Here is a 27,233-nt window from a genome sequence, read left to right as displayed (position 1 = left end):
CTCATTAGTTAAACATTACAGACTTATAATATTACAGAACGTTTATTTTTATAGATTATTTGACCGATTTAAAACTGCACTACAGAGCTTGAGCCTCTCTATCTCCATCTGTGTGTGAAACAGAAAACTGCATGTCACGTGGAGTAGTTTGAAGTCAGTTGTGTTTCACTCTTCTGTAATCTGAGGGTTTGAGGAATCTATTATGTATTATATCTGTTGTTGTGGATTATTTTTCCCCGGGGTTATTTAGACTAACTGTGTTAAATTGTAAGTTGATTAAACCCAACGCAGCACTTCTGTGTTTACGGATATGACATAAGCAATTAATTATATTTCCCCTCAAAATAGTCCCAACAGCTGAAAATAGATTTTTTTAGGCTTACTGCAGTGAATTGAGATAAAGAATTAGAATAGTGTTACTTTCATGAGCTCTGTCAATAATAGATTTATTAATGAATATTCTGTTACTTTTTGTTAATAGATGAATGATTCAATATTTTTTTTTCGTAATGCAGCTAGATAAAAAGTTAATAAATGAAAAATAATTATACTTAGAAAAGCAGGTCGTGTTGAAATGAGTGCAGCTGTAGTTGTAGTTTCCTCCTGCAGGTGTCGCTCTCTATGAGCTCTGAGCAGCTCCAGAACTCAACGCGTCTCATGAGTCTCAGGTCCAGTAAACAGAAGATTGAGTCCAGACGGGCTGAAGGTCAGAATCATCTCTTCATTCTCTCTCTACAGACATGAAACACTAAAACATCATCACACACTCACTCAACGAGAGGAAGATCACAAACAGCTGCTGGAACAGTCACATGTAGGCCTTATTCTGCTTTAACTCTCAATGAAACTGTCTAAAGCACATACACGGTTTTAGTTGACAAAGAGGAAAATCTGAATTTGTAAAAGTATTTTGTGTAATTAGTTATTTTTTCCTCATTTAGAAACAAATCCTTCACTTTTGTTGCTTCACATAAGATTAGCACTTTTTTTTAGGAAATATACCTGAAACTGTTACTTCTTTTTACTCCTTTCTCTTAATCTTTTTTAGATGTATTTTTAGTGCAAACTAACATCATCTTTCTTCCCCCATATGAGGGAACTTCCTCTTTTCTCAGTGAAGTGGTCAGATGTTATCTCCAGACCAGATTGAGTCTCACCGTGAGGAGCTTCTTGAGAGCCAGAACACAGACGGACTGAAGAACAGACACTCATGTCTCCATCTGAAGCTGCATCCACACTCTTCTGCTGGGATTGGGCTCTTCTGGAAACTGGACTTTAGAGAAATGATGCTCATCTTTGGACTGATGCTGCTGCTGCTGCAAACTGCTGCATGTGAGTCAACTTTCAGCTCAAACTGATCATGATGTTCAATCACATGAATCTCTGAGATAAAAACACTGTAATATTACATTAAGAGTGTTTCCAAAGTGATCTAGTCTTAGTGTTTTCTGGTCTAAACAGTGTTTGTTAGTGGAGTATTATAATATGTCAGATGGAAGATATAATCAAGATTAAATCAAATTAACAGTCACAGTCTGTATTAAAGTACAACAGCGTTTGACCTAAAGATATCAAACCAACTGTAAATTACTCAGAATATTATTCCCTATATTGCACAAAGCTTGTTTTAGCGAGTACACTTTTGATACATAAAATGTACAATATTTAACGTATTAAAAACTTAAAAAAAAATTTTTTTAATGAATTGCAGAAGAAACAGTGTATGAAAGACAATTGTGCATGGTGGGAAAAAATACACTTTAAGGTAAAAAAAAAGTACAACAGAAAGAAGAAAACATTATTCATAAATATTGACCGTACATCATAGACATAATTACAAATGTACAGATATGTTTTTTTGCAGTTGGTTTGATATCTTTAGGTCAAACAGTGTTGCATAGACATTTTTCTGAACATTTTACTAGTAGTTTGATACCATAATGTCATACAGTTAAATTGTTCAATTGATTTATAGGGCTAATTAATATATATTGTATTCCTTTAAATTAAATCTTGTCCTATGCAAAGGACATTTAATTACGTATACCTGAGTTGGTTCGGGCTCAAAACATGAAATGCGCAGAGAGTTTAATGGTATGAAACCGAATGTCAAAGCTTCAACTAACTTTACCGCCGTGTAGTACGTCTGTACTGTGTGTGTGTTCTACTGCGGTTTATTTTCAATAAAAACAAAGGAAAAAATTATTGAAATTACCAAAATAATGAGTCCGTTAGAATACTTTTGACTTTAAGGAATATGTAGGAAAATTAAGACCCAATGTGAAAGTGCACTGCCAAAAATACAATTCTGCCTACGCCACTGCAGTGAATGCTGTTTGTATTTTCTGGAATGGCAGAACAAAATCACCTGTTATACTTTGTCTAAGAAGACCATATGCTGAATATAATTATAAAAACTATCATTTTGATTTCATGTCTTTAAAGGATTCACAATGTTGCATACATTTTAAGTTGTTTATTATTTTTTTTATAAAAAATATGTCAAATGTCAAACGTCACAAGCACATTTGTAACTCCGTATGGAAACAGCATGTCTAATATAACCAAAATTTATTCACGATAGGCCTAAATAATACTTCAACTATAAAGTTGTGCAAAGAATCTCTTGCGTCTGTTCAATTACAAAACACAGATGTGACCTTTTATCATTTGTGAATTAAGTCATACAACATTGACAAACAACAGCAGTTAGAATATCTATCACCCGTCCACATACAAAATAACACAAAAAAGATCTGATTTTCAAAACAAAACGGCTTACCTGTTACAGAATGAGCCGGAGATTGGAATTATTGGAATAAAAGTAGGCTATTTTTTATAGAATTTTGCTTAAACATCGCTGCTGTATTTCTAACATTTTCTGACACTCAACTGTTATAACTGAATGGGTGAACACACACAAACTCACAGGGTCGAAATGCCTGAGACAGTCTGGATAACACCTAACACAGATGTCAATCAAACTCATCAAGCATTATCCAGAAACACATTTTATTTTAGGATTTGAGATGTTATAGTAATGTTTGTGATTATATTAAAATATAATCCAATACACACACAGTTCAGTAAAATACGGGAGTGACATCCGCATTCTACAACCGTATTAACTCCCTAAAAAAGATGGATTTTGTTGATAATAATTTAATTTGATTGGTAAAAGCCCTATACTGTGTTATTATTCTAACTGAATTTAATTTGAATATTAGAATTTGACGTAAAAGGTGATGCATACATCTAATAAGCTTAGAAAAAAATTACCTTATATACTGTAGGTAAAATGCCCCTGGAAATCAATTTAAGGTGGCAAATATTGTTACTATTTCTGTTACTACTGTGAACTAACCACCGCATAGATTATGAGTAATATGAATGTCGTCATGAGTCAGCCGTCCACAACAGGCCTAAACCAGCCATGGTACCAGCACAAAAAAACACAGTCAGCAAATTATCATATAATCAGCAATCTTTGAAACAACTTTGAAAACATTGATATATCATTTTTTGGGTCAGTACTGCACACTTGTATGGTACAGTATTAATTTTTATTTCTTCAGGTCTTAAAAAGGTCTTTAAAAGCATTAAATTTGCAGCAACCCTGGAACAACAATATAAGAGGTTGCTGTGAAAGAGCACTTTGCAGTATCAACTTTGCCCCAGAAACAACAGACTTCAGCAAAAGTCTCCATTTGCTCTTAATTTAGCAATATTGCTGCTTTTGAGAAACTATTTATTGTAACTTTACTGTAAACTTTATTGTAACTCATAACTCAGCATCAGGGTTATTACAATTAAATGAAACAAACTATTAAAAGCATTTTTGTTAACTGAAATAAAGCTGAAATTGAAATGTTGCCTTTGCAGCTAACTGAAATAGGTTTACGTTGAAGCACTAGAATTACTACCTGGAAATAACTGTGGGCATAAAGGCATGGACATGGTTAGCAACAATACTCAGGTAGGCTGTGGCGTTTAAACAATGCACAACTGGTACTAAGGGGCACAAATGAGCCAAGAAAACATCCTCCACACCATTACACCACCAGCAGCCTGAACCATTGATACAAGTTAGGATGGATCCATGCTTTCATGTTGTTTATGCCAAATTCCGACTCTACCATCTGAATTTCTCAGCAGAAATCAAGACTCATCAGACCAGACATTTTTTGAAGATATAGGGCCCTATAATACACCCGGCGCAATGCGACGCAAGGCGCAGCGCAAGTGTGTTTGCTAGTTTGCGTCCGGCGCCGTTCGCGTTTTCCCGTTCAGCGCCACGTCCTTAAATTAGTAAATGCATTTGCGCCAGTTAGTGCGCCCATGGGCGTGCTGGTGTAAAAAAGAGGTGTGTTCAGGCGCATTGCCGGCGCATTGCTATTTTAAGGAGCTGAAAATAGACTGCGCCATAGACCAACTCAAACCTGGTCTAAAGTCTAAAGTCAATGGCGCAATATTTTTTTGTTAGAGCGCGTTGGTAGAAACTGCGCCTCTGGGCGCGTCCACAGTGCGCGTTGACTTTGCTTATTACACACAGGGATGCGCATCACACAAACATGCCAAATATTAAAAACAAAAGGGTTACAGTGTAAAAGAATATTATTGTGTAGGCTACATAAATATAAAAATGTAATGATGAATAGTAGGGGTGTGACGAGACCAGTATCTCACGAGACGAGACGAGACTCGAGATTGGGTTCACGAGACGAGACAAGATGGCGAAATACATGACTAGAAAAAATATTCTGCAGGTGTATTTGAAATGTTTTAACTAATCATTTTGTAATGAATGTCATTTCAGTTCTACTTTCTGAGACTGAATTATCATATGCAGTAAAAGACAACAATACTCAAGTAATGTAAAAGGTTTTGCCACTAACTCAACTGACTGACTTCCCTCCTGTATGATTTCAGTCTCTTCAGATCTTACTGTACATGAATTATGAGCTTCTACAGCTTTTGACCTCCTAACTGAACTCCTCTCCACAATCTGATCACAGAAATAAAAACAGTATAAATAAAAATGGTAACACTTTACAATAAGGTCTCATTTATTAACATTAATGTATTAACCAACATCAACTAACAACAAGCAATATATTTGCTATTAATCTTTGTTAGTTGATAAAAATAGTCATTCATTGTTAGTTCATGATAGTTCACAGTGCATTAACTAATGTTAACAAATGAAACCTTATTGTTTGTACTAGTAAATAATAAGAAGAGAAAACTGTTATTCATTTTTATGGTAACACTTTACAATAAGTGCAACCATAATCGCACTCTCTCAATATTCAAAGATCAAATAAGACCAAATTTTTCTTTGATACAGAGCTAAGAGATGGTTACAACTACACTGCCCAGCCTAAAATAGCTTTCATATTGAGAGATATCTGTATTCATCAGGGAGACGCTTTCAAAATGCGGGGTATTGAAATCACGTTTGAATGCGCGCGCGCGTTTACTTTCACTTTTAAACGGTCGCGCGTACTCTGTAAATATGGAGCGGCGGCGACCGTTATCCAACTGAATTAAATGTTTTTTTTTTTATTTAAATACAAAGCAAAACGACAGTGGAGGCATAATGTAAACGTAGCGGTGGCATATTCTTTCCTAATCATCCTAACACTCTGTCATGGCAACATCACGAGACTACGGCTGCGTCCGAAAACTGAAAAATGCTGCCTTCCGAGGACACATTTCAAGGTAGTAAGGCATCAAGGCACGTCCGAATCCAATGTTAGCTTCACTTCCTGTCTCATGAGATACCTTCCTCAGATCGATTTTTGAAGGAAGCATAGATGTATCCTTAGCTGCCTTTGATATCCCACAATCCTGTGCTTTCCATTCTGTGACAGTTGAGCTAGAAAAATAAAGATGGCGTCCGAAGGTTGCGTTTGCTGCTCAGTTTGTGTATAAATGTACGATTTTGACCAACATATTTCAATTTTGATATCATTTCTATCGAGAAATTACTACTGTAGTAATTAAAAATTTGTTTAGTTCTCACCAAAGCTTGCGCTATATTGCTGTAGATCATTAAACTGTTACGCTGCCTCAGAAGTCTGTCCGAAATCAATTTCGTGAGGTACCTTCATGCACAAATGCTGATCACAAATCTCGTCACAGTTTAGTCTCGCGAGATCTCGTGCCACGAGATCTCGTCACACCCCTAATGAATAGTCATTGCGTGTATTAGAATTAGGCTACCTATTTTCAATTCAGCCTATTACTACTTATAATGATGAACGAAATTGGCTAATTAATTGAACAATCGTGCCAATACACACACGTATATATATTAACTGACTCATCGCGTGTACGCCATGTAAATAGCAATCCGCCATGGCGCGAGCGCATCTCGCTCTTAAAGGGAATGGGAGATGACACTCTGATTGGTTTATTGAACGTTACGCCCATTACTCATTAAGAGAATAGGGACAACCCATTTCAAAAATGCGGTCCGGCGCACGGACCGTTTTTCCGTCGTTAAAATAGCAAAAGTGGATTTGGACACGCCCTGAGTGCACCTGCGCCGTGCGCTTTACACTTTGCGTTTAGATCGTTAAAATAGGGCCCATAGAGTGAGGACCCTCGTTCCCTGAAGGAGGGAACGGAGACGTACGTCAGTAGTGACCAACGAATTGGGATATCACTAGAGAGCCCTATCAGCTTTGTGTAAACTAAAACAAGCCAATGGTGATTGGCATGCGATATTTGCATAATGTGCACCGCCTCCGTCAGGTGGTATAAATAGGAAGCAGGTGCAATTGCATTCTGTTTTTCGCTGAGGAGACAACTGGTGTCCACACTACAGCGAGGGTACAGAAACTGTGGCGACGGGACGTACGTCGCCGTTCCCTCCTTCAGGAAACGAGGGTTACATACGTAACCGAGACGTTCCCTTTCAGTCGGTCACGTTCAACGTACAACAGTAGTGACCGATGAATTGGGATCCCAAATAAAGTGCCACAGTTATGGACCCCTTCCAGTGCCCAGCGCAAGCTCTAGCCACCCGGCACACCAGTGGGACGGGGAAGGGGGCGAGCTTACGCCGAGAGAGTCTACTGCTGTTCTGACATATCCACTAAGTAAACTAGACAAAACTGGGGAAGCGGGGAGACTGATATTTATATGCATTTTATGGAAGTAGTCAGCTATACTGCTATAAAGATCTAATTGATTTACACGTTTTTAGAAATTTGACATTCATATTCATTTTTGGCCATATAAATATCAGAATCTGCACCAAATTGCATATTTTTGCTCAGTTTGGGCCTCTGAATAAAAAATTTCCTCCCTGAGTTTGAGCTCCATTCTCAATATATCATATTATATGAGCCATATAAAGCCATATATAAAGCATGATCTGATGCATCAAATATATATACACTATATTGTCTATGGTTTATTAAACTATTCCTATTAAACTATAAAATCTGACTGTTATTTCCCTTCTGTGTTTTGATTGTCAGGTTGGTCTGAACCGCAGATCAGACTGAACTCTGGCGCTCTGGTCGGTACCGATGTGATTCTCAGCTCCAGTTCTCTTCTACATTTGATCTGTGAGGGCGACGGACCGGTGACATGGATTCCCCGACTGGCCAGACACAAAAAGTACATCTCCAAAGAGGTTGGAAACATCCGGAGTTTCCGTGTGGAAAGAGCCACGGTGGATTTTACAGGAACATACAAGTGCATCTATATGAATGAAAATTATTCAAACATGTCGTCTTCTGTTCATGTGTTTGTCAGGGGTGAGTGAACTGTCTATTTCATCTCTCCTTTTCAACATACAGTGGGTACAGAAAGTATTCAGAACCCCTTAAATTTTTCACTCTTTGTTATATTGCAGCCATTTGCTAAAATCATTTAAGTTCATTTTTTTCCTCATTAATGTACACACAACACCCCATATTGACAGAAAAACACAGAATTGTTGACATTTTTGCAGATTTATTAAAAATAAAAAACTGAAATATCACATGGTCCTAAGTATTCAGACCCTTTGCTCAGTATTTAGTAGAAGCACCCTTTTGATCTAATACAGCCATGAGTCTTTTTGAGAAAGATGCAACAAATTTTTCACACCTGGATTTGGGGATCCTCTGCCATTCCTCCTTGCAGATCCTCTCCATTTCTGTCAGGTTGGATGGTAAACGTTGGTGGACAGCCATTTTTAGGTCTCTCCAGAGATGCTCAATTGGGTTTAAGTCAGGGCTCTGGCTGGGCCATTCAAGAACAGTCACAGAGTTGTTGTGAAGCCACTCCTTCGTTATTTTAGTTGTGTGCTTAGGGTCATTGTCTTGTTGGAAGGTAAACCTTCGGCGCAGTCTGAGGTCCTGGGCACTCTGGAGAAGGTTTTCGTCCAGGATATCCCTGTACTTGGCCGCATTCATCTTTCCCTCGATTGCAACCAGTCGTCCTGTGCCTGCAGCTGAAAAACACCCCCACAGCATGATGCTGCCACCACCATGCTTCACTGTTGGGACTGTATTGGACAGGTGATGAGCAGCGCCTGGTTTTCTCCACACATACCGCTTAGAAATAAGGCCAAAAAGTTCTATCTTGGTCTCATCAGACCAGAGAATCTTATTTCTCACCATCTTGGCAAACTCCATGTGGGCTTTCATGTGTCTTGCACTGAAGAGAGGCTTCCGTCGGGCCACTCTGCCATAAAGCCCCGACTGGTGGAGGGCTGCAGTGATGGTTGACTTTCTACAACTTTCTCCCATCTCCCGACTGCATCTCTGGAGCTCAGCCACAGTGATCTTTGGGTTCTTCTTTACCTCTCTCACCAAGGCTCTTCTCCCCCGATAGCTCAGTTTGGCCGGACGGCCAGCTCTAGGAAGGGTTCTGGTCGTCCCAAACGTCTTCCATTTAAGGATTATGAAGGTCACTGTGCTGTTAGGAACCTTAAGTGCAGCAGAATTTTTTTTGTAACCTTGGCCAGATCTGTGCCTTGCCACAATTCTGTCTCTGAGCTCTTCAGGCAGTTCCTTTGACCTCATGATTCTCATTTGCTCTGACATGCACTGTGAGGTGTAAAGTCTTATATAGACAGGTGTGTGGCTTTCCTAATCAAGTCCAATCAGTATAATCAAACACAGCTGGACTCAAATGAAGTTGCAGAACCATCTCAAGGATGATCAGAAGAAATGGACAGTACCTGAGTTAAATATATGAGTGTCACAGCAAAGGGTCTGAATACTTAGGACCATGTGATATTTCAGTTTTCTTTTTTAATAAATCTGCAAAAATGTCAACAATTCTGTGTTTTTCTGTCAATATGGGGTGCTGTGTGTACATTAATGAGGAAAAAAAATGAACTTAAATGATTTTAGCAAATGGCTGCAATATAACAAAGAGTGAAAAATTTAAGGGGGTCTGAATACTTTCCGTACCCACTGTATATATATATATTTTTCTTAATTAGCACTTTTGTCTTTTTTCCAGCACAAATATCTAAACATTCTTAAATCAAGATTCCATTTACAAACAAAACGACTTAAGATATTATTGTGTTAGTTCATCCAAAAATGAAAATTCTGTCATTAATTACTCACCCTCATGTCGTTCCAAACCCGCAAGTCTTTCAGTTCATCATCTGAACACAAATGAAGATCTTTTTGATGAAATCTGAGAGATTTCTGTCCCTCCATTGACAGCTATTCAACTGAAACCTTGATGATCGTAAAACTAATCCATGTGATTTGAGCGGTTTAGTCCAAATTTTCTGAAGAGACTCGATCACTTTATATGATGAACAGATTGAATTTAGGCTTTTATTCACATGTAAACATTGATCAGCGAACATAAACAGAAAAAATATTTGGCAATGGAGTCAAAAAATAAACTTTCTGGTGCTATTGGCAGATGTTTAGATATTTGTAATGGAAAACAAGACAAAAACATATACTGAAAAACAAACATTGTTTGTAGTGCAGAATCATGTCATGAAGGTTGTTGTGGTGTAGTGGTTAAAGATCTGGTCTGGTGACTGGTGAAGTTAAATGTTCAATAACATGTGAAACCACATCTGTGATGGTTACAGATCCCCAAGTTCTCTTTGTTTCACCGAGTACGACTCGGCCACCTGTGGCGAGAGAAGGTGAAGATCTGTTGATCCCGTGTCTTCTGACCGATCCCGATGCCACAAACTTCACGTTACGCATGGACAATGGCTCAGCGATGCCTTACGGCATGAATGCAACCTTTGACCCCAGAAAAGGTGTCCTGATTCGCAACTTTCAGCCGGGATTCATCGCCAACTATGTTTGCAGTGCTAGAATTGGAGGGGTTGAGAAAATGTCAAAGATATTCGAAGTAAACATCGTACAAAGTGAGTTTTATTTAAGCCGCTGTGCTTACACTGCAAAAAAACAAAACAAAAAAAAAACAAATATCTGAACATTTTTATATCAAGATACATTTATTTGAGAAACAAAAAGACATAAGATATTAAATCTTGTTTACAGAAAAATGTATCAAAATGAAGTGAGATTATCCTAAAAATAATCTTCTTTTCCTTTTGAATTAAGTATATTTTTTCCCCCACTGGTAGATATATTGTTTTATAAATCAAATGACAAAAGCTCCAGATTATAAGAATAAGAATAAAATGATTCATTTTGGAATTTTGTGATTTCACAAACTCTTCCAAAGATGAAAAGTTTGTGAAATCATAAAATTACAAAATGTTTCATTTTATTCTTAATTCTGAACGAATAATGTAAAACAGGGTTTTCTCAACTTGGAGTTGATAAAAAGCTATTCATTCATTAATTACATCATAAAAAAGTAAAATTAAAATAAATAAATACATTTAAAATGTATAATTTGAAAAATAAACTAGTAATTTATTATAAGTATTTGCTTACCTGCATGTCATTAACTGACATCAGAGAACCGTGAACATGTGAATGTGTTGGTAAATTATTGAAATATTAACTTAATTTCAATATAATACAAATTAAATAATTAAATATATAATGATACAAATATACAAGTAAATGTTTTTGGTCAAAGGGGTTTGGCTGAGGAAGGTTTATTTGTATTTTATATCTCAATCATCATTGTATTGCATTTTATTATATTTTTAAAAAATACAGAGCTCGATCATAAAACTAACCATTTAAATATCATCTTAATAAGACACATTGGAGATATAGAGTGACGACTAATATTTATATGATTTTATGTAAGTATAAGTGCTATAATGTTACAAATATCTCATTGATTTACATTAAGAGCTATCAGAATTTAATCTTAACTTTTGGCCATATAAATAGCGTCTGTGTCAAATTGCAAAAGTGTATGGGAATCACTGATGTGCAACATTCTCTACATCAAAATTGTAACAAAATACCAAGTTAATAAAAGCTACTCAATTAATATCTCTGCTATATTTTTTTAATCAGGGTTGCGCTTTCCACCGTATGTGTTCCTGAGGAGAAACGAGCATGTGAAACTGGTGGGAGAGAGATTACAGATCATTTGCACCACAAATAACCCAAACTTTGACTACAACGTCACATGGACACACTCCACTAGAAAGGTATGAACTTTAACCTCTGGACTCTGATCACTTCTGATTCTAGATGAAATATTTTTAATGATATATATCAGGCCTCTTTCAATAGACTAAAAAGCCAATAGCATCTTATTCAATTTTAACTCACACATTGTTTTATTTAAAAGACATTTATAATATTACAAAAGATTTCCATATCAAATAAATGCTGTTCTTTTGAACGTTCTATTCATAAGAAAATCCTGACAAATCTTGGTTTCCACTAAAAAATTAAGCAGCACAACTGTCTTCAACATTGATAATAATCAGAAATGTTTCTTGAGCAGCAAATCAGCAAATTAGAATGATTTCTGAAGGATCATGTGACACTGAAGACTGAAGTAATGATGAAATATAAATGATAAAATATATTACAATAGAAAACATATTTTATATGGTAATACTGTATTTTTGATCAAACAAATAAAACCTTTGTGAGCAGAAGATAATTCTTTAAGCATGAAAAGTGTCCAGTAATGTTGTTATTCTCATTCCCAGCTGCCTCAAGCAGAAGAGAAATCAAAGATGCAGGGGGATCGTTTGGCCATCGAGAGCGTCCTGGTCATACCGGCTGTTCAGCTGTCTGATTCGGGGAACATCACCTGTACGGGTCAGAACGAGGCCGGAGCGAACAGCTCCACCACACAACTGCTGGTCGTGGGTGAGAACCGGAGACGAATCGTGCTCGTTTATTCATCATTTTCAGTGGCCACAACATCCATAGAACTGCAGCACAGGCCTGTCAGTTTTATTTTGAATATTTAGATCACCTTTCAAATGAAAAAAACAAAGATATGTGAACACAATCCAAGTTTTGGGCACTTGTGATCCATATCCAGCACCTGCTGCAGTATTTCAGTCATTAAAAACAGCTGGACATCCTAAAACGCTTAATGTGAAAAACTCTTAACGTGCCTTAATGTACTAAAACTGTAATATTAAAAGATCAAATTCAATACACAGCTTACTGAGGATGCATACTATACAGGCGAGCAGATGAGCTAAATGGTTAAGTGGTTTGTCTGTAATGGTTTTCTATGGAAAAACACTTCATGAGAAACTGTGCATTGCATTTATATTCTGGGTTCATCTGCTTGCCTGTACATAGTATGCATCATCAGTAAGGTGTATCCTGAATTTGATCTTTTAATATCACTGTTTTACTGATTGTACTTAGTAAAAACCTAGTGAAAATAACTGGCACTGGAGGAAAGCCGTGTTTTACCCTGTAGATGGGCGTTCCTATAACTATGAATTGTTGTTGTTTGATGTCTTTAAAATTATTAAACCACTTTTCTGTGACAGGCGAGCCGTACATTCATCTCTCCCCGAAGCTCTCATCTAAACTCACCCACCGCGGCCTGTCCATCGAGGTGAGGGAAGGGGACGATGTGGATCTTGGTGTTTTGATCGAAGCATATCCACCTCTGACCTCACACCAGTGGGTGACTCCAACATCCCACAGTGCCTCACTCCCAGAGAACAGGTTTTACAACTACACTGACAGGTCAGTAGAAAGCATGCATTTAGTAAATGAATGATCTTGAAGTGGACCAATTATGCATAATTTATTTTTTAAGGTGTTTAAACACAGATGTGTGTCCACATTGTGTGTTAACAACCAGCCTATAACAGTGTTAATTTTGACAGCAAATTTTGATTTAGTTTTAGTCATAGTCTTTTGACTATAATGCCATTTAATTTTAGTCATATTTTAGTCATCAGAAATTGTTTTAGTTTTAGTCTAGTTTTAGTCGACTAAATATCATAAATTTTTAGTCGACTAAATCTACAGTAGAATTAGTCGACTAAAATCTAATTTAGTTAAATTGTAAGCATTAAGCATTTCCAATAAAAATGCTTCCACAGATCCAATACACTGATATAGGTACATCTGATATTCCCCAAAATGTTTATGTTCACCCAACTGTACTTTGCAACTGTACTGTACTTTGCAAAATTCAGTACTTTTCAGGGATTGACACACTTATGATTGAGGTAGGCTACTATTATAGATTTCATTTAAAAAATTTTATTAGATTTGATTTTTTTAGTTTTTCCTGCTTTCATTGTAATTTTAGTTAAAAGTTTTAGTAATTTTTTGTGTTTATGTCTTTTAGTTTTTGCTTTTAAATGTCTATAACTTTTTATTTTTTGTTTATTTTAATACCTCAGATTAAGCTAAAGCTTAGAAACTATTAAGTTTACATTTTTATAAGTTTACATTTTTATATATTTATCTTTTATTTCAGTTAATGTTTATTTCAAGTAATAAAGATTTTTTTGGTTTTAGGTTTAGTTAACAATAATAACCCTTATACTTGTAAAATATATTGAATAATGTGTCAAATAATGTTCTTAGTCTTTCCTTCCTGTGACAGAAGACACAGTAGTTTACTATGAATTAAACAGAAATTAAATTAAATACAGTTTATTGTTGAAACAAAATAACAATAATGACCAGGAAAAAAATAATAATTATAAACCATCCCGAAATACACCGTGACTCTTATTCTGAAATGTCTGCAGTCTGCACTGTAGCAGGCTGCCCATGAGGGAGATAAATATGCATTCTTACAACCGTCTAAAACATGCTACCATATAAACATTGTGTAGTAAACATTGTCATAATTCATCAACATTAGCTTATAAGCAACCGGATGGCATAAATGTGCGCTATTCATTAATTGCGCAGCATTCAGATGTGCTGCTGCACGAGCCTGTAGAGCGCGCAACAGCGCCGCGTTTCCCGCGGTTAGATCAGCACATTACGGTTCAAATGTGCACATCTTCCACACAGGACAGCAGTTCTGACTGGATATCTTCCCAAATCGTACCTCTCTTTCATTTTTGTCTCGTTTTTATTCGTTGACGAAAATTAGAGTAGATTTTAGTCATAGTTTTAGTCATTCAAAACACATTTTTATTTAGTCATCGTCTCGTTTTCGTCCGTGAAAAAATGTCGTTGACAAAAATTATGACGAAAATTATTCGTCAACGAAATTAACACTGGCCTATAATGGAAAAAATCCACCCAATATATTTATATATTTGATATTTCCCCCTACTCCTACGTAAGAGTAGGGAAACTCCGCCCATGACTGGTGACGATCTGCCCTGAGACACACCCCTGAGTGAGAAGCACAGAGTCTGCCATTTCTGTGTACTCGCTGTATCAGATAGAGCCACACTAAAAGGCGTGTTTTTGCTCAACCCCAAAAGTGGCAAGTTTAACATGTTATTAAAAAATCTCTTTGGTGTATTTTGGGCTGAAACTTCACACACTCTGGGGACATCAGAGACTTATTTTACATCTCTTAAAAAGGGGCATAATAGGTCCCCTTTAAATAAATGACAAGATATAGTCAAATCCAATTGTCAACCATGGCATGCAAGATGAATTTTTACATGTGCCAGATTCACATATTCATAGGCCGACTGTGATGTTTGTGTTTTGATGGGATATATTGAGCTCAGGGTTTGTGAATCTGTAGGTACGAGGCACTGCTGTTCCTCAGGAGACTGAACTTCCAGGAGATCGGCCGCTACACACTATACGTGAAGAGCAGCATGAAAAATGCCTCCATTACATTTGATATTAAAATGTACAGTAAGTACAGTTAGTCTGTTTACATCTGCACATCATTCCAAATATAAATAACATGTATGTAGATGATTTATAACATATATATATATATATATATATATATATATATATATATATATATATATATATATAAGTGTGTATGTGTGTGTGTACAGGTGCTGGTCATATAATTAGAATATCATTAAAAAGTTGATTTATTTCACTAATTCCATTCAAAAAGTGAAACTTGTATATTATATTCATTCATTACACACAGACTGATATATTTCAAATGTTTATTTCTTTTAATTTTGATGATTATAACTGACAACTAAGGAAAATCCCACATTCAGTATCTCAGAAAATTAGAATATTACTTAAGATCAATACAAAGAAAGGATTTTTAGAAATCTTGGCCAACTGAAAAGTATGAACATGAAAAGTATGAGCATGTACAGCACTCAATACTTAGTTGGGGCTCCTTTTGCCTGAATTACTGCAGCAATGCGGCATGGCATGGAGTCGATCAGTCTGTGGCACTGCTCAGGTGTTATGAGAGCCCAGGTTGCTCTGATAGTGGCCTTCAGCTCTTCTGCATTGTTGGGTCTGGCATATCGCATCTTCCTCTTCACAATACCCCATAGATTTTCTATGGGGTTAAGGTCAGGCAAGTTTGCTGGCCAATTAAGAACAGGGATACCATGGTCCTTAAACCAGGTATTGGTAGCTTTGGCACTGTGTGCAGGTGCCAAGTCCTGTTGGAAAATGAAATCTGCATCTCCATAATGTTGGTCAGCAGCAGGAAGCAGGAAGTGCTCTAAAACTTCCTGGTATATGGCTGCGTTGACCTTGGACCTCAGAAAACACAGTGGACCAACACCAGCAGATGACATGGCACCCCAAACCATCACTGACTGTGGAAACTTTACACTGGACCTCAAGCAACGTGGATTGTGTGTCTCTCCTCTCTTCCTCCAGACTCTAGGACCCTGATTTCCAAAGGAAATGCAAAGTTTACTTTCATGAGAGAACATAACTTTGGACCTTTTTGTCTTTAGCCCAGACGAGACGCTTCTGACGCTGTCTGTTGTTCAAGAGTGGCTTGACACAAGGAATGCAACAGCTGAAACCCATGTCTTGCATACGGCTGTGCGTAGTGGTTCTTGAAGCACTGACTCCAGCTGCAGTCCACTCTTTGTGAATCTCCCCCACATTTTTGAATGGGTTTTGTTTCACAATCCTCTCCAGGGTGCGGTTATCCCTATTGCTTGTACACTTTTTTTCTACCGCATCTTTTCCTTCCCTTCACCTCTCTATTAATGTGCTTGGACATAGAGCTCTGTGAACAGCCAGCCTCTTTTGCAATGACCTTTTGTGTCTTGCCCTCCTTGTTCAAGGTGTCAATGGTCGTCTTTTGGACAACTGTCAAGTCAGCAGTCTTCCCCATGATTGTGTAGCCTACAGAACTAGACTGCGAGACCATTTAAAGGCCTTTGCAGGTGTTTTGAGTTAATTAGCTGATTAGAGTGTGCCACCGGTTGTCTTCAATATTGAACCTTTTCACAATATTCTAATTTTCTGAGATACTGAATTTGGGATTTTCCTTAGTTGTCAGTTATAATCATCAATATTAAAAGAAATAAACATTTGAAATATATCAGTCTGTGTGTAATGAATGAATATAATATACAAGTTTCACTTTATGAATGGAATTAGTGAAATAAATCAACTTTTTGATGATATTCTAATTATATGACCAGCACCTGTATATGTGTGTATGTAGATAGATAGATAGATTTCCTCCAATTTCCCATTAAATACCAAGTTAAGCTTTACTGAACAGACGTAATTTACAGTTTAAGCACTTATATGAATTAAAAATATGTGTTAATATTTGAACTGTAAATCTTTTTTCAACTTTTAATTACCAATTTATTTCATGTTTTCTTTCTGTAAAATTTCATTTTTATGTGTCCATGTACGTATCATGCAAATGTACGTAACAAGATGTTTACATTTTTAGAAAGGAGAATGATCACAGGAATAAATTACATTTTAAAATATATTCACATAGAAAACATGTAATAATATTTCACAATGTTAACATTTTTACTGTATTTTTTATTTAAAACAATGATAAAAAATGCAGCTTTTGTGAGCATAAGAGATGTAAATTCTTATAAATCATAATTATTCTAAACCTTTGACGTAGTGTATTTTATATTTATATTAATTTTCAGTGCAGTGTATATTTGTGTCACGTCTTGTTTCTGTTTCCTCTGTGACCTAGTTTTCCCCAGTCTGTTTGATTAGTTCATTTGATTCACCTGTCTAGTTAATCATCTCATCACCTCGTTAAGTTCCCTTTGTTTGTCACATGTATGTAAACCCAGTGTTCTCCTTCACTCCTTGTCTGTTCTCGTTTATGTTTACATGTATGTAATGCTGTCTCTTACCCTGTTGGAATCTCCTGTGTTTGATTAAAGTATTACATACTCATCTTCATCTTTGTCATGCGTTGATATGCAACAACTGTAACAATTTGGGCCATTTACTTCCACTGCAAGTGCATTACTGCAAACGCAACACAGAAAAACCAAAGGACAAAATCATTTTCAAAATAATCATCACAACCTCGAATGCTGATAGAGCTGAACTTTATTGAGTGAAGAAATCAAGTCAAAGAAGTGTGGCATGGCGGTGCAATTGAGACAAGCCCAAGTTTTTTTTACTAGTAAGAAAATCCGACTACGCCACCCTAGGAATTAACCCCAGGGAAAATACTCAAACCACTCAAATTGAAAATTAATGGTTCGGTTCACTCATAGAATTAGGCAAGAGATAGGAGTAAAGTATAAAAAATACAAATGTTTATTAATACAGGAGTAGTTTAAAATACTGGACACTAAAAATCAACAAGAAACACTGGAAACCCCACTTCAAACAAAAGAAAACAAATTACAAAAGGAAAAAGGTAATAAAACAAACCAACTTAGTATGTAGCAATTATGTATACATGTAAAACAAAAACTGAATTATACCGGCAGGGCTGAGGCTCCCAACTGCAGGAATCAATGTAGAGTTTGGTGTTACAACGGCACACTTTCATGTGCACACACACCTGTGCACTTTGATCACACTATCAAACACTCAAAGTGTACACCACACACGATAAAAAAGAACCACCACCACAAGGAGGAAGATCAGTCCACCCGTTTGAGTCCAGCTCCTGCAATAAATCAAAAAGAAATTAAGAAACTATAGAAATGGACTTAGAAATGGCAATATGGACATCACTAATGAAGCAACTCCTCACATAAATGGGTATCAATAATAGACGAAAGTAAGGAGAGGAAACAATACAACCTTAAATAGTTGGTCACCAAATTATTACAAAACATCAACTCAGTAGATGATCACACACGAGTCGAGTTACATTAAAGGATTAGTCCACTTTTAAATAAACTTTTCCTGATAAGTTACTCACCCCCATGTCATCCAAGATGTTCATGTCTTTCTTTCTTCAGTCGAAAAGAAATTTAAGTTTTTGATGAAAACATTCCAGGATTTTTTTTCCCATATAGTGGACTTCACTGGGCACCAAACAGTTGAAGGTCAAAATTAGTTTCACTGCAGCTTCAAATTGTTCTACACGATCCCAGATGAGAAATAAGGGTCGTAAGCCGCCTTTCCACTGCACACGACATTCGCATCCGATTGTCGCATTTTGCCCCCTAGCGGCAGTCGCACGGAACTTTGAAATTGGTAGTGAAGCAATCCAGCAACCACCATGGTAAACTGAACGATTTTAATGAATGTAACGTTAATTCATATATGAATATATCCATAAAGCAAACTACCGTCAATACATCTAAAATAAAAACATACTAGTACCACCAGTTTTAACCATAAATGCTCATCTTGAGAATTAGAATTCTGGCAGTGTAGACACTGCTAAGTGTATTACTGCCCTCCACAGGTCAAAGTTTTGAACTAATTTTTATATGCAATATGCTAGTATATAACAATTTTTTTTCAGAAAATGAGTGATGGTTTCACTAGATAAGACCCTTATTTCTCATCTGAGAACAATTTGAAGCTGCAGTGAAACTAATTTTAACCTTCAACTGTTTGGTGCCCATTGAAGTCCACTATATGTAAAAAAAAACCCTGGAATGTTTTCATCAAAAACATTAAAGGTGCCCTAGAATTAAAAATTGAATTTATCTAGGCATAGTTAAATAAGAGTTCAGTACATGGAAATGACATACAGTGAGTCTCAAACTCCATTGTTTCCTCTTTCTTATATAAATCTCATTTGTTTAAAAGACCTCAACATAACACCGACTGTTACGTAACAGTCGGGATCATTAATATGTACGCCCACAATATTTGCATATGCCAGCCCATGATCAATGCATTAGACAAGGGCAAAACATCTGGATGTGCACAGCTGAATCATCAGACTAGGTAAGCAAGCAAGAACAATAGCGAATTAAAGCTGCAAGCAGCGATGAAAGGGCCCTCGCACCCGGGCTCACTGCCACCCATTGGCCTTAGGAAAACAGTGAACAGTGGGCAACATGCATGTAAGCGAGTGAATACAAGAGAATTTTGCCAAAGTCATTTCGAAATGCCACACTTCCTGTGGCCAACAGGTGGTGCTTTGACCGTCACTGAATATTGCCATGTTGATGTCTTCAGGCAAGGACTATCATCGAACATGTGAAGTTTGAAACAGATCGGACATTGTATGCCTGGGTTACAACAACTTCCTGTTTCTTTCGTGGCATTATTTGCAAACATTAGCACTCAGCCAAGTGTTGCATAATTTAACGTGTTTCTAGCATGTTTGGTACTTCGTGGCATGATGAAACGTGAATCTGGTAGTGAATTACAGTGTAAAGCATGCCATTTCCTGTTGCCAGCAGGTGGCGCTATGGCTAACTGAATATTGTCATATAGATGTCTTTAGGCCAGGACTCTTATCACACATGTGAAGTTTGGGGCAGATCAGACATTGTATGCTTGAGTTACAACAGCTTCATCATTCATGGCGAAACATCAGACTTTGTCAGTCCGTCACGGACACGCCCTTAAACGAAAACTCAAGATCTTTGATATTTAACGTCTCAAAGGCCTTTAGATTATACTGACCAAATATGATGTTGATCTGATAAAAGCTCTAAGAGGAGTTCATTAAAGTACAACGTCTGGAAATGGCAAAAAATGCACAAATTTTGCAAAGAAAATTCAAAATATCTCACTTCTAGTTGGTTTTCAGATTTCACTCCAAGAGACTTTTTTGTAGGTATTGGGCTGTTACATCTGTCTACCGAATTTCATAACTGTACGTGAAACGTAGCACGAAGGGCGCTTAATTGAAATTTTGTAGGTGACGCTATCGAGCCGTTTTGCCACACCTAATTCTGAAACCCATATCAGATGTAAATTTTCACCACTTCTGACGCGTGTGCAAAGTTTCATGAGTTTTTGAGAACGTTTAGGCCCTCAAAAATGCGATTCATTTTGGAGAAGAATAATAATTGGCTGAGCAATTCCAATAGGGTCCTCACACCATCGGTGCTCGGGCCCTAAAAATGGCAGATTGAGCAATAATAACTGACATGATCCATGATAACATGATATTTTTAGTGATATTTGTGAATTGTCTTTCTAAATGTTTCGTTAACATGTTGCTAATGTACATAGCTGTCAACCCTCCCGTTTTTTCTGGGTTTCTCACGTATTTTAGCTCTTTTCCCGCTGTCTTCCCGTTTTAGTATTTTCCCGTAAAATATCCCGTATTTTTACGCTCTGATTGTGTTAACTCAGAACACGCAACTATCTGTGTCTGAGAAGTGGCTTGCACTTGACCACGGGCGATGCACGTAGGCTATGCATGCGTCTTTCCGCGCTCATGGAGTTTCTTTGAAAGGCTCGCGGGAAATGAAGTATATAAATTGTAATTCTCTACATCGGGAGAAATGGGAACACGGGGGCACCGTGATGCGACCGCAAAGGGCACTTTCACTTTCACGATCAAAGTGCACGCCACTGATAAGCATTGTAAATGCAGTATTACAGTATACACATAGCAGTTAAACGCGCAGTTCTCCTCTCGTGCGTCCTCCTCACTGGACGAGGCAATATCACTAGTTTCGCTTTTAGATATATCTTTTATAGATGCCATCAATGCTTTTACCTTTCTAGATGTATTTACCAAAATCAAAACAGTCCATAAACTTTAAATCCTCACGAAAACTTCAGTCAAGCCAGCTCTCGCGTCAACCTGAGAGATCAGCCTCCAAATTTCTCGGTTTCTGAATGGGCAGTTTGGCTTGATTGACAAACGCTAACGTTCGGGCATGATTTATATACCATCGACCTGTCCTAAAACGTTAGCACGCTTTGATCGATGGTTTGGAGATCGCGTGTTTCTCCGTTCGAGAGCGCATTTCCGTTGATTGTTTATGAACGAAAGCTTAAAAGAAAATATCCTAAGCTAAAAGATGATATAGAGTGACTGATTGAAGCAGCCCTTATCAAAAGTGCGGGGGTCGATTTCTGTCTTTTCAAAACAGTGGGGGTCCTGACCCCCTGTCCCCCGTGCCAACGTAATATCATGTAAAAAAAATCCCTTATTTTGGGGATGGATTCCGGGAAATCTCCCTTATTTTCAGTGTTCAATGTTGACAGCTATGCTAATGTACTGTTAAATGTGGTTAAAGTTACCATTGTTTATTACTGTATTCACGGAGACAAGAGCCGTCGCTATTTTCATTATTAAACACTTGCAGTCTGTATAATTCATAAACAACTTCATTCTTTATAAATCTCTCCAACAGTGTAGCATTAGCATTAGCTTTAGCCACGGAGCATAGCCTCAAATTCATTCAGAATCAAAGGTAAACATCCAAATAAATACAATACTTACATAATCCGACACATGCATGCAGTATGCATGATGAACACTTTGTAAAGATCCATTTTGAGGGTTATATTAGTTGTGTAAACTTTGTTTATGCACTGTTTAAGGCAAGCGTGAGCTCTGTGGACGGGGGAGATTTAAAGGGGAAAAAATCTATGGGGTATTTTGAGCTGAAACTTCACAGACATATTCAGGGGACACCTTAGACTTATATTACATCTTGTAAAAAAACGTTCAATGGCACCTTTAATTTCTTTTCGACTGAAGAAAGAAAGACATGGACATCTTGGATGACATGGGGGTGAGTAAATTATCAGGAAAAGTTTATTTAAAAGTGGACTAATCCTTTAATAGATGATTGATCACATGCAACAAGAACTACAACCACAGAACTTAATTGGTTTTACAGGAATAAAGAAAAGAAAATCAGATCAATTCAACCAAGCCAAACAAACTCTACTTCCACAGAATTAAAAGTAAAAGAAAACAACAAAAGATTAAATGGTTTAAATCAAAAGAAAAAGAATAAAAAGGAGACAGAGGCCAGTTTAATCTCTTCAAACGAAAGACATCGGCAAACAATCACGGCATAGAACGAGAGGGAGAATCCTACAGCGAACACAAAAGGAGACGTTACCAATCATAATATTATCCCCACTCTCAATCATAGTTGCATTTAAAACACTTACCATCAGGATATCACGCCTGATAGAATGCTTTATAGGCACGGGTTTGTCACAGTCATGCCCACCGATAGCACAATGGGATACAGGAAATCATGCCTATTTTAGTATGCGGAAAAAAATGTTAAGCCTACACAACCATACTAGCCCTATATAGCGAGCTCTTAAAAATACACATACCTGAGAGACGAACAGTCATCAAATCAGCATGAAAGGGCATCAGAACCAGAACATAAAGCTGCACTCTGATTAACAAAAACGATTTCAAGTTATGCACACCCCAACAATTTCCAAATCACCGCCTATTAAAACGTAGCACACTTTACACCTACAGCCACCGTCAATACAGGCAAACAAAGGGGGAAAACGGACGTGACATCCCAGCTAACAGCCAATCGGCCCTTAAAGGATTAGTCCACTTTCAAATAAACTTTTCCTGATAATTTACTCACCCCCATGTCATCCAAGATGTTCATGTCTTTCTCTCTTCAGTTGAAAAGAAATTAAGGTTTTTGATGGAAACAGGATTATTCTCCTTATAATGGACTTCAATGGCCTCCAAACGGTTGAAGGTCAAAATGACAGTTTCAGTGCAGCTTCAAAGGGTTTTAAATGATAACAGACGAGGAATAAGGGTTTTATCTAGCGAAACAATCGGTCGTTTTCAAAAAAAATGTAAATGTATATGCTTTAAATAAACAGATGATCGCCTTTGTAAGTGCCTCCGCTTTCCGTATTCTTCAAAAAGCTTATGCTGTATGTCCTACGCCTTCCCTATTCTACTTACGGAAAAAATTTAACTAGCGCTGCACTCACTTTAATAACTCCATAAACCCGTTTGCTTTATGAGACGAGCTTAAACAACAAGCCCAAAAAGCTTATAATGAGTGACCATGGCAACACAGAATGAGTGCCATGCACTGTGTGAAACAGGCTGTACAAGTGTAAACAAAACAAGACGCCTCCGTCGACTGTGTTAGTGTGTTTAGTTAAATTGCTAAAAATAATGACTGTTTTGTCACTTTAATATTACTTTGGTCACAATAATAGATACCAACCACAAGAGACGCTTGGTTTCCAAGCTGTCAATCATCGCATTTTCGAGAGTGAGTCATGTTCCATGCACACAGGTAACAATAATTTAGGGGATTCACTCCCGCATTTAAATGCGGTTGTCACTCCTGAAACTTACAGTGTGTTCGTGGCACTGTCTTATATCCTATTGTTTGCAAACTAACCTCACATTTTATTTAAGAAAGTTTACACAGTTCGATTCTTGTTTTCACACGTCATCACATGGTTCAACTATTTCTCTGCATACTTTCTCTCTCTCTCTTTCACACACACACTCTCTCTCTCTAACTTCCTTTTTCACCCCATAAATTCACTCTGTTCTTCTCTCTTTCTCTCATGTTCTCAGTTTTCTACAAATTCATGTCTGTCTTTGTACTCAAAGCTGTAACAATAAATGTTGCTCCATAAAATGCTCTCTAGAATGAGAATGTCTGTCAAACTGATGATAAATCCAGATCTTGAAGCGTCAGTATTCATGCTCGACATCTTTCTCTCTGATTTTTTTGCAAGCAATGTACATATTGCACATATTTGATTGTATTTTAGTAAATGATCCTGCAGCTCCAGAGAGATCAGTCACATGACATTGATCAGGTGATTGTGTTCAGACCTGAACAATCATTAGAAAAGATGAAACAACTCAAATCACTCACTTCCAGCCGAACAACTGTTACTGAGATGAACATGAATTAATGAACGAACGAACAAACAAACGAATGGAGAACTTAAGATGTTAAAGACCTACATGTTCAACACAGAAAAGAAAACTGCACTTAAACCATTTCATGTGGTTTTTGATGTGGATGATTTTATTTGAGAGCCGAGATTAGATCAAGAGTCTGTCAGATACGTGTCTTCTGTTGAACTCTGATTCTGTGACTGTTTGTGAAATTTATCTGATTGTAATTTATAATGAGAGATCTTTATATACATTTCTCTCTCTCTCTGTGTGTGTGTGTGTGTGTGTGTGCGTGTTTTTGTGACATATCAGGACATAAATGTATATAATGACATGGGTATGACATAGGTATTACAAAAAGAGGTGACTTATGAGGACATTACCCCATGTCCCCACTTTTCAAAAGGCTTATAAATCATACAGAATGAGTTTTTGTGAGAAAGTTAAAGTGTGCACAGTTTTCTTTAATTGTTAGGTTAAGGGGTAGGGGTAGTGTAGGGGGATAGAAACTAGTTTGTACAGTATAAAAACCATTACGCCTATGGAATGTCCCCACAATTCACGATTGATTTTGTTTTCTTTCTAATCATTGTTTTCTTTGTGTTCAGAGTCTGTGGTGTTTGTGCTGGTCTGGAGTTTTCAGATGATGGTTCTGTTTGGTCTGTTAGGAGGTTTTCACATCTACATGAGACACACGTCAGGTCAGAGACATTTATGATCATCATTATGGATTTGACATGCAAATATTAAGAGTGTGAAGTTGTTGATAATGTGACGCTTTTAGGAAAGAAACAGGAAGATCAAAAAGTGAGAATGAGAAGAATTAGAGAAGGACATGAACACACAGCAGAAGATTCATGAGAGCAGCAGCAGATCTTTTTACCTTTACACAATCATCTCTGGCTGATAACAGAATATTTCCTCAATTGTAACAAGCATTTTCTGTAAAGCTGCTTTGAAACAACATGTATTGTGAAAAGTGTTATAAAAATACTTGAATTGAAAAAGCTTGAATTCAAAACTGTTCCTCTTGATCTGTGTGTGTTTGTGGTGTCTGCTGTTTTGCTGTTCATGCTTTTAAATTGCTTGCATTTTTTTTTTTTTTTTTGATGATGATGTTTAACGTTTGGCCACATTTGTGCATTTCTTTACAAAATCTTTGTCACTCTAGAATATTAATATTCATTAAGAACAGTAAATTGAGTCTGTGTTGAAATTAGGATGAACTTTTTGGCATTGAGTTAAATGAAAATAAAACTATTTGAAATTATTTGAAACTATTTGAAATCTCATCACATCTATGAGAAATCCTCTCCTTTTGCTTTCCTGTTTCTACGTTTTCAGGCGACGCCAAAAATTGCAATGATTTCAGATGACAGCAACTTTGGATCGACACACAAAACTTTCAGATATTAACCTATAATATTTTAATACACAAGTTGTAATTTCTGTCTAACATGTACGTTGTGTCTGCTTCACTAAAAACATGAAGTTAACTACGAACATGTTCTATATTATAGCTGTATATTACTGCCATATGGATATTACTGTGACACACTCATCTCTGGCTGATAACAGAATATTTCCTCAATTGTAACATTAAAACAAACATTTTCTGTAAAGCTGCTTTGAAACAACATGTATTGTGAAAAGTTTTCAACTTGAATTCAAATTTTTCAATAACGCAGTCTAACTGCACGGCCATTGGTTCAAACTTTGAACCAATGACGGCGCAGCAGAGCTGCGCGAGCCTATGGCTATCCTGTGAAGAAGAAACAGCGGGGAAAAGGGGTCCAGTGCTCGGGGCTGGCTCAGCCCCCGCGTGCCTCACTTTCTCCACCCAGAGAGCCGTCTCCTGTCCTGTTCTCCTGCTCCTGCATCCCTCGGCTGAAGAGAGCGACCTGGTTTCTTTCGGCGGTTCTGAGGACGAGCCGCTCGATGACAGCATGTCATTGGTGGCTTCTGAAACAGAGGAATGGGCCAGCGACTCTGAAGACCCCGCCCCCCTGCTGTCTCTGGAGCCCATCGATGCCAGGGCAGGTATGGACGCTGAGTTATTCCGCGTCCTCTCTAAAGCAGTCGATGAGCTAGACCTCGATTGGGCGCCCCCGAAGAGCCAACGAGCAGCCACCTGGACGAGTGGTTTCTGCTGGGATGCCGCCAGACCCCTCGCCAGCGCTCTGCCCCATTCTTCCCAGAAGTCCACGATGAGCTGACCAAGTTGTGATGCGGCCCTACTCGGCCCACTTACATACTACCACCTCTGTGGATGGCTCTAAGGAGAAGGGCTACGAGCAGATGCCACCCCTGGACGAGGCAGTGGCTGCTCACCTCTGCCCTCCCGCTGCTGTTGGACAGAAAAACAAGCAGGCCCTTCCATCCAAGCCCTGCAGGACGACCTCTACTCTCGCTGGCAGGGCCTACTCGTTCCACAGGCCAAGCTGCCTCAGTGCTCCATACCATGGCCATTCTTCAGGTGTTCCAGGCCAAACTCCTCCGCTCTCTGGACGAGTCTGGAACTAACCATCCTGCCTTCAAAGAGCTAGGCAGCACCATGGATTTGGCCCTGCGCACCACAAAGGCAACAGCCCATTCCATCGGGCGGTCAATGGCCAGCCTTGTTGTTTTAGAGTGCCATCTCTGGTTAGACAGAGATTAAGGAGATAAATAAGGTCACCTTCCTCGATGCCCCG

General features: G+C 37.7%; 2 protein-coding genes and 1 long non-coding RNA gene across 16 annotated transcripts in view; 2 read left to right on the top strand and 1 right to left on the bottom strand.

Annotated features, from left to right (window-relative positions):
- Positions 1-27,233, top strand: part of LOC125275640 — a 130,035-nt gene that overhangs the window by 55,709 nt on the left and 47,093 nt on the right. The gene's annotated exons all lie outside the window — the stretch shown is intronic.
- si:zfos-1069f5.1 (macrophage colony-stimulating factor 1 receptor) lies at positions 1,116-25,810 on the top strand. Its single transcript, XM_048202769.1, has 9 exons — positions 1,116-1,332; positions 7,491-7,772; positions 10,070-10,357; positions 11,436-11,572; positions 12,086-12,248; positions 12,893-13,094; positions 15,082-15,197; positions 25,149-25,241; positions 25,325-25,810. Exons 1-9 carry the CDS (start codon positions 1,128-1,130, stop codon positions 25,399-25,401), a joined length of 1,563 nt encoding a protein of 520 aa, XP_048058726.1. The 5' UTR covers positions 1,116-1,127; the 3' UTR covers positions 25,402-25,810.
- Positions 18,022-23,282, bottom strand: LOC125275645. Of its 2 annotated transcripts, none has more exons than XR_007186476.1 (3): positions 22,968-23,282; positions 22,794-22,886; positions 18,022-18,402 (listed from the first exon to the last, which is right to left on the bottom strand). It is a non-coding gene; the product is annotated as an uncharacterized LOC125275645 (long non-coding RNA). The 2 variants fall into 2 exon arrangements; XR_007186475.1 differs by lacking the exon at positions 18,022-18,402 and adding an exon at positions 22,407-22,713.

This window comes from Megalobrama amblycephala, linkage group LG9, assembly GCF_018812025.1.
Source record: "Megalobrama amblycephala isolate DHTTF-2021 linkage group LG9, ASM1881202v1, whole genome shotgun sequence".
Classification (NCBI taxonomy): domain Eukaryota; kingdom Metazoa; phylum Chordata; class Actinopteri; order Cypriniformes; family Xenocyprididae; genus Megalobrama; species Megalobrama amblycephala.
This window is presented reverse-complemented; position numbering and strand designations above follow the sequence as displayed.

Coding starts and splice junctions, on each gene's coding strand:
- si:zfos-1069f5.1 (XM_048202769.1), top strand. CDS start 1,128: ATGTTATCTCCAGACCAGATTGAGTCTCACCGTGAGGAGCTTCTTGAG. Junction 10,358..11,435: donor CGAAGTAAACATCGTACAAA/GTGAGTTTTATT, acceptor TTTTTTAATCAG/GGTTGCGCTTTCCACCGTAT. Junction 25,242..25,324: donor CTACATGAGACACACGTCAG/GTCAGAGACATT, acceptor TGACGCTTTTAG/GAAAGAAACAGGAAGATCAA.